This window comes from Pecten maximus, unplaced genomic scaffold (assembly GCF_902652985.1).
Source record: "Pecten maximus unplaced genomic scaffold, xPecMax1.1, whole genome shotgun sequence".
Taxonomy (NCBI): domain Eukaryota; kingdom Metazoa; phylum Mollusca; class Bivalvia; order Pectinida; family Pectinidae; genus Pecten; species Pecten maximus.
The window spans coordinates 28,253-37,108 of record NW_022983042.1 but is presented as its reverse complement, the minus strand read 5'-3'; the positions used below and the strand labels follow the sequence as shown (position 1 = coordinate 37,108).

The 8,856-nt window shown below is 32.9% G+C and overlaps 1 protein-coding gene across 1 annotated transcript; it reads left to right on the top strand.

Moving 5' to 3' along the window:
* Positions 1-1,934: 1,934 nt before the first annotated feature.
* On the top strand, positions 1,935-7,064 carry LOC117321336 (biogenesis of lysosome-related organelles complex 1 subunit 1-like; the record flags this gene model as incomplete). The annotated part of the gene is made up of 4 exons (XM_033875793.1): positions 1,935-2,007; positions 2,725-2,857; positions 3,795-3,891; positions 6,041-7,064. Coding segments are annotated over 3 exons (302 nt in total), but the record flags the coding sequence as incomplete, so codon positions are not given.
* Positions 7,065-8,856: the final 1,792 nt, after the last annotated feature.

Genomic DNA, 8,856 nt, shown 5'->3' with positions numbered 1-8,856 from the left:
CTTGAGCTTACCTGTAACATAACACATCTGTCTTGCTACCCAATTACACATGTCCGTGTTTATACCTTACTGAACATGCAAATATTAACCAATGAGTGATATATAGATTACATTATGTTTATGTAAATATGGCGAAAGGTTTAAATTTATGACTGACGACATTGACTGAGAACACAAGGTATATTATAATATAAACTAGTCTAGCATGCTATTTATTCCTGCCCAAAAGGAAAGTTTCTCTATCATATATAATTGAGCATATGGTAAGTGCAATGACCAGACCAGGGCTCAAATCCAGGACCTCCAAACTCTTACAGATAATAATATAAGTATACGTAGTTTCAGTGTTAAAAATGTTGTATGTATATTCCTGACTCATCCTCCAACAAAGTTTTTGACATGAAATCCTATATCAACACCTTCAGACTTCATGGCAGGAGACATATTGTATTATTTGGGCATCAATTAATATTGAAATAGGAGAGGAAAAATACAACTGCCAGACTTTAGAGTTGAACATGGGACCTCCAAACTCTTTAATAATAAATCAAACTGAACTGTGATAATTTAAGCTACATTGCCACCTGCATTCGTTTATTCCAGTCCAGTTTCACTATATATAACAGATGTAAAATAACGCAAATACTTGTGTTGAAGTTAATACTTGATATTATAGAATATTCTTATTCCATACCAGTGAAAGGATTTAGACAGAATTTTCTCTGGAGTATATTTTGGAGTTATTGAAATTAACAACAGACTTGAAAAGAGAATTAATGAACAAAATTATTTATATATTTTCATCAAAATGCATTAGAACACTAGTCTAATTACCGTAGATGTGTATTAACTTAAAACATTTTTATATATATATATCTATGGTATATATCCACCACACTTTCCCCCATTTGGTGAATATTTTTGGAAACAGACAGTATCTTGATTGTCAACATTTCAGTGAAATCATGTACCAAAATTTAAAGCTTGGCTTGTAACTTTAAAGTCACGATTATGCAAAAGTCACATCATAGTACTTATGATAGGAAGTGATGAAACGACACACCATTGGTGTCTGTTACTGCTTGTTGTTGATTATAGTATTCAGTTCTGACCAACGACTGGTACTACTTTAAATACTTACACGGTTGAAACCACACACTTGTGGTGATCTACTCTGAGCATTATCAGTTTGTTGGATTTCACAATATTTTATTCAAGTTAGTGTACTTGAATTCCCTAATTGCACCTTTTTTTACGAAAAGAAGATAGTTGTGCTAATTGAAACATAAAAAGTTCCTGACCTCAGTGATCCGAGATAGACTATTTAGTCTTTCATCTTTCAACCAAAGACTGGATTGGTTCGCTAATGTATATATGGAAAAAAAGGGGAAGTTTTCCCACCCAGATTTTGACATGGAAACTCTGTGCATGGTTTTCTTAATGGCACCCCTTTTACTTTGCCAGCACAAAGACCTTTCAGTTGGTACTACATTTGTGGATCTGTTAATCTTGGCTGTGACCTTCGACATCTACGTAAAAAAACATCAACCTGTGTTGATTCAACCTGATTCAAATTGATCTGCTTCTTGTTGATCCATTTATTGAAAACAATACTTATCTTCTTCATAACAATCATCTTTTAACATTTCTTAGAAAACTTAGATCAGATTTGTTTGAACTACAAGTGATATAGAAAACTATGTAGCCTATAGGATATTTATAACATTTAATCAGGCTATCTTACTAGTACATTGTTATTTATACCCACATTTAGTAAAGAGGGGGTATTCACTTTGTGTGTGTCTATTTTTTATACCCCCACTTAGTAAAGGGGGTCATTCACTTTGTATGTCTGGGAGTGTGGGTATTCACTTTATCCCCCCCCCCCCCCCCCCCCAATGTAACAATCTCACTATAAAACTATTCTTTTTCAGAAAAGAAGAAGAAAGAAGCCATAGTAGCATCAACGGCTTTGACCCATGCACTAGTCGACCATCTGAATGGAGGGTAAGGCCATCTCTCCCGGCTGCCTGCCACATAGATAGAGTAATGGTATTTTCATGGGCCTGTTCCGTGGATAGGGATATGTCACCTGAGTGCTTATGACGCCAAACTCTTACATGAGAGATATTCCTGTCTATAGTACTGGCTTAGTTTGATACTTTACTTAAAAATATTGTAAGGTGTTATAAATTGTCTTTATCGCTCCATCACGAAGATGTGCATCAAATTTGACATGGGGATTTAACAAGTAAACACTTACAGATGTATTTATTGTCACTATAAATGCAATCTGTGTGACAGATAAATAGAATGGCACCTGTTAGGGCTTGGTATACAAATTACTTTGGTTAAGTGCCATTTGAAAATCATTTTGTTAGTGCTCAACTTGCATTTTAGGTAGTACTGATGCAATTTCTACTTGGGTAGCAAAATATTTAATATTTGACTTAATTACACAATTTTCAGCTTGTATTGTTTGGGGTGAAAATGTAAAAATTCAATTTTGCAATTGCACATTGTAGAAAGTTTAAATGTTTATAAGAGTCATTCTGTTTTTACATGTTATAATGGTCCTTAAACTACAATATGTTTTCAAAATATAACGACATTCTGATGCTACTCAATTTATGATATGTGTCTTGGTGTAAATACTGTTGGTAACACGAAGGTCTGTGCATACACGGAACTATAATAATTTTGACCTCCAACTTTTAATTGCAGTGTGGCCCAGGCTTATGTCAACCAGAAGAAGCTAGACACAGAGACAAAAATACTACAAGCCAACGCGGGTCAGTTCTCAAAACAAACCATCCAATGGCTGAAACTTGTAGAGGATTTCAACACATCACTTAAGGTAAGAAGAGTTACCTCCCTTTACTTTACAGCCAGAAAATTGACTAGTTAACTCCCCTGATTAAATTTCTTTCTAAAAATTGTTTAAATAATTTCACATAAGGTTATTAAGGGTCATGTAAAGGTATTGAGGGTTAAAGATGGTACATAGTCCACAGCGGGTAGATATGAAGGTATACAAGAATATCTACTCAACACAACATATGAAAAAAAAGATAATAACAACATCCTATGAAACTGAAAATAAAATACAAAACAAAGATGGAGCACAATAGAATTTCTTTCGGAAGCAATGAATTATTTATTTGTTTTGAGTTTAAAATATAAAAGTTGCTTAAATGTTTAGATGGTGATAACAACACTACCTATGTAACTGTCTGTTCTTGTTTTCAACCGATCATGATTAATCTTGTCAGAGATGTAGCATCTTTGATAAAATCATGTGTTAAAATTTAAACAATGTAAAATATCTGGAATGTTTACTACATTTTAAAACAATAGAATACTTACAGGGGTCGAATTTAACTTTTTTCATCACATAGCTCTTCATTGCCAGTGCCTAAAATTTCCAGCAGTAAAGTGAAACTTTCAACTAGCAAACCCTATAGCAGTGTTTTCATTAATATAAAATGAAGTAGAGAAAATACAGGAATCACACCACACCACTTACTGGAAAGATTTCATTTCATTCGTCATAAAATCATAATTTCTAATGTTATCTTTTTTCCACTCATATTTTCACTATCTGTGCTCGTGTTTCAGGTGTATGAACAGATTACCGGGGAAAACATACTAGCAAAAACTTGAGTGTAGATAAAATTTTACTTAGCATTTCCTGCAATTTAATTGACATTTTGCTAGTTATAATGAGTTAAATTTAAACTCTGACTTAACCTTTCTCTTAACACATTATTATGTTAATGATGAACTCATTACAGGAACTTGGTGATGTAGAGAATTGGGCGCGTAGTATAGAGACCGACATGAGAACCATATCTAGTGCCCTGGAGTATGCCTACAGGAAAAGTAAGTAAAGTAGGTACACATTTTCTTTCTCTGCATGTTTTTATTGTGACGTTATCGTAAATAATAATCAACACAATTGTAGTCTAATCTGTATTGATGGAAGTGTTGATGGAAATGATATCTAAACAGTCTTATAAGAGATGGCATGTTAATGAGATCTATGATTTTTAAATCCAAGTCAGATTTAAGAGACAGCCATTTTTGGTTCATCTTAGAATTTTTTAAAACATTTTTAGTGCCTGAAAACTATGGTATGTGATATAAGATAATTTTGATTGGTTGGTCAGGTTTGCTACAACTAATTGAGCCCCACATGGAAAACTAGGGCAGATGTCATGTAGTTATCACACTGTCAATCTCTCAGTCAGCACTTTCATTTCCAGAGATAATACCTGAATCCTGAAATCTAGACTGGCCACCCGCCCTAAAGTTTTTTGTAAAGAATTGCTCCACTAAATTTTAATACTAGATTATCTCCCCTAGCTTGAAACTTAGAATCAGACATATTCTGGAGACCCGAATTATAACGCTCAAATTAATTTGGGAGACAGTCTACCAGAAGGCCTAAATTTCTAAAATTTTGCATGGTAATTATGTACCGTGATGTTGAGATGTCAAATAGCCGAAGGTCTAGATCAAATTTACTTAAAATAAAACTAGGAGTATTGGGTATATTGGATCTTGACCTCAAGGTCAAATATGTACAAATATTTGGATATGTGGGAGTTGCAATATACCTTTTAATTTGTGGTCCACTTATGAATTGCCAGTACTATGTCTTTGGATCATCATATGTAAAAAAAAATATTACAAAAACAAAAATAATCTCCAATTGGATATGAGTTGTCATTGTCCAAGATTGATTAAAGAGTGAATTATAAAGAATGTAATATTGTTAGATTAATGATTTTAGATGTGTTTAGATTATAAAGAATAAAACATTGTAAGATTAATGATTTTAGATGTGTTTAGATTATAAATAATGAAATATTGTAAGATAATGATTTTAGATGTGTTTAGATTATAAAGAATGTAATATTGTAAGATTAATGATTTTAGATGTGTTTAGATTATAAATAATGAAATATTGTAAGATTAATGATTTTAGATGTGTTTAGATTATAAAGAATAAAACATTGTAAGATTAATGATTTTAGATGTGTTTAGATTATAAATAATGAAATATTGTAAGATAATGATTTTAGATGTGTTTAGATTATGAATAATGAAATATTGTAAGATAATGATTTTAGATGTGTTTAGATTATAAAGAATAAAACATTATAAGATTAATGATTTTAGATGTGTTTAGATTATAAAGAATAAAACATTATAAGATTAATGATTTTAGATGTGTTTAATCATAAAGAATCATTGTAAGATAATGATTTTAGATGTGTTTATATCATAAAGAATAAAACATTGGAAGGTTAATGATTTTAGATGTGTTTATATCATAAAGAATAAAATATTGTAAGATGAATGATTTTAGATGTGTTTAGATTATAAAGAATGAAACATCGTAAGATAATGATTTTAGATGTGTTTATATCATAAAGAATAAACTATTGTAAGATTAATGATTTTAGATGTGTTTAGATTATAAAGAATAAACTATTGTAAGATTAATGATTTGAGATGTGTTTAGATTATAAAGAATGAAATATTGTAAGATAATGATTTTAGATGTGTTTAGATTATAAAGAATGTAATATTGTTAGATTAATGATTTTAGATGTGTTTGGATTATAAAGAAAAAAACATTGTAAGATTAATGATTTTAGATGTGTTTATATCATAAAGAATAAAATATTGTAAGATTAATGATTTTAGATGTGTTTAGATTATAAAGAATGAAACATCGTAAGATAATGATTTTAGATGTGTTTATATCATAAAGAATAAACTATTGTAAGATTAATGATTTTAGATGTGTTTAGATTATAAAGAATAAACTATTGTAAGATTAATGATTTGAGATGTGTTTAGATTATAAAGAATCATTGTAAGATTAATGATTTTAGATATGTTTAGATTATAAAGAATCATTGTAAGGTTAATGATTTTAGATGTGTTTAGATTATAAAGAATCATTGTAAGGTTAATGATCTTAGATGTTAAGATTGTCAGTCATTCTTATTTTCACATTTGATTAAAGCTGAATGAGATGCCACCATGTCCTCTGGAAGAAACAACTTGGAAGACCGGGAGAGGGAGGGTCATCAACCAATGTTTACAAGATGTTGGATCAGATGGAATCAGAACTCCCAGAGGAGACATGGAAGGTCGAGAAGAAAGTGAATATGTAGATTATGTCTGGAGGAAGAATGTTGTGTATATGATGTTAACTGTTGGAGTAAGCCGAGTACAATGTGTAGAGTAAGAGTATGTCTATTGAGTATGTGCTGAAGAGTGATTATGTTAGATATGTTTTGAGTTTAAATATGTTGAGTATGTCTTATTTACTGTTGGATTAAGTTGAATACAAGGTGTAGAGTTTAAATAAGTCAACTTGAATGTACTTTGGAGTTTGAGTATATGCTCTTTAAACTTGAGTTCGTTGAGTTAGAGTGTGCTTGAGAATTTAAACATGTTGAGTATATGCTGTAGAATTTAAATATCTGACAAGTTCTAGACAAACGAAACAGCTGTATGGTGCAGTTTAATTAATTTTTGGCACTATTGTATCTAACTGTATAATGAAAGGATGCTAAATATATTGTGTCTTTTGTACGTTCCTGTGACACATATGATTTATGTTCAGAGTAAAGCGTGGTTATTAAAGCTATCTGCATACCTAAGTAACTTGTAAGTTTCTTGACAACATAGGGAAGTTTCCTTTTCAATTATTATTCCACTTTATTCATTTAAACTTTTTGTGCTGGTATGTTCAATAACTCAAGTGTCCACTTAACTTTTTTCCATTACGGTACACATTTACGAGATCGCATGTTTTGCGTTCTGTGTAAAAAAAAAGAAATGATGCAAATCTGAGTTTATATTCTTACTTAAGAAAATGAAATGGGATCATTAAAACCTCAATTCCAAGAATGAATGTGATATCTCAAATATATGTGAACAATGTTATTGAAGCTATGAGTACTACATCACTGATATGTGTACATCACCATTGCTTTTTGTGTACATACACATGTGATATAAATAAAATATATTGATATCAAGCTTTTCCTTCATCTATTTCAACTGTTTGAATATTTCTACATTGTACATGTGCAAGGGGATTTGAACCCAATTTGGTGAGACACATCCTTGGGGGAAGGGGAATGAATTTTGCATAAATGGTGACTCTGACCCTTGAGGGGCCAAATGGCAGGGCCCAATAGGAGAAATAGAGGTAATTCCTTCAAATTGATACTAGTCATAAAGTTATGAATGGATTTGAACCCAATTTGGTCACAAACATAATTGGGGGAAGAGGAACAGATTTTGCATAAATGGTAACTCTGACCCCTGAGGGGCCAAAGGGGCAGGGCCCCATAGGGGTAATAGAGGAAATTTCTTTAAATGCTACTAGTAATAAAGTTATGACCCTTAGAGAATCTTGACTTCGTTATTTCTTTAAAGCAGTTCGGTTCCCCACATCATAACCATATATTAGAACATGAACATTATCTTGACATTTGGTCTAATCCAACCAGGTGGGCGATACAGGCCCCATGGGCCTCTTGTTTACAACCCTCCCTGATCCACCTGTATCCCTTACAACCCTCCCTGATCCACCTGTATTTTTTACAACCCTCCCTGATACACCTGTATTCTTTACAACCCTCCCTGTTCCACCTGTATTCTTTACAACCCTTCCTGATCGACCTGTATTCTTTACATCTTTTCAGCCCTCCTTTGGCTGTTAATACGATGTCAAACATAAACAACCAAACTAACAAACAGATTAGTGGATAACGTTTACTACCTACAGCGACTTAAGTGGATAACGTTTACTACCTACAGCGACTCAAATTGATAATGTTTACTTCCACCTACACTGACTAAAGTGGATAACGTTTACTACCTACAGCCACTAAAGTGGATAACGTTTACTACCTACAGCGACTAAAGTGGTTAACATTTACTACCTACAGCCACTAAAGTGGATAACGTTAACTACCTACAGCGACTAAAGTGGATAACGTTTACTACCTACAGCCACTAAAGTGGATAACGTTTACTACCTACAGCCACTTAAGTGGATAACGTTTACTACCTACAGCGACTAAAGTGGATAACGTTCACTACCTACAGCGACTAAAGTGGATAACGTTTACTACCTACAGCGACTAAAGTGGATAACGTTTACTACCTACAGCGACTAAAGTGGATAACCTTTAACTACCTACATCGACAAAAGTGGATAACGTTCACTACCTTCAGCGACTATGGATAACGTTTACTACCTACAGCGACTAAAGTGGATAACGTTTACTACCTACAACGACTAAAGTGGATAACGTTTACTACCTACAGCGACAAAAGTGCATAACGTTTACTACCTACAGCGACTAAAGTGCATAACGTTTACTACCTACAGCGACTAAAGTGGATAACGTTAACTACCTACAGCGACAAAAGTGCATAACGTTTACTACCTACAGCGACTAAAGTGGATAACGTTTACTACCTACAGCGACTAAAGTGGATAACGTTTACTACCTACAGCGACTTAAGTGGATAACGTTTACTACCTACAGCGACTAAAGTGGTTAACGTTTACTACCTACAGCGACTAAAGTGGTTAACGTTTACTACCTACAGCGACTAAAGTGGTTAACGTTTACTACCTACGGCGACTAAAGTGGATAACGTTTACTACCTACAGCGACTAAAGTGGATAACGTTAACTACGTACAGCGACAAAAGTGCATAACGTTTACTACCTACAGCGACTAAAGTGGATAACGTTAACTACCTACAGCGACTATGGATAACGTTAACTACGTACAGCGACAAAAGTGCATA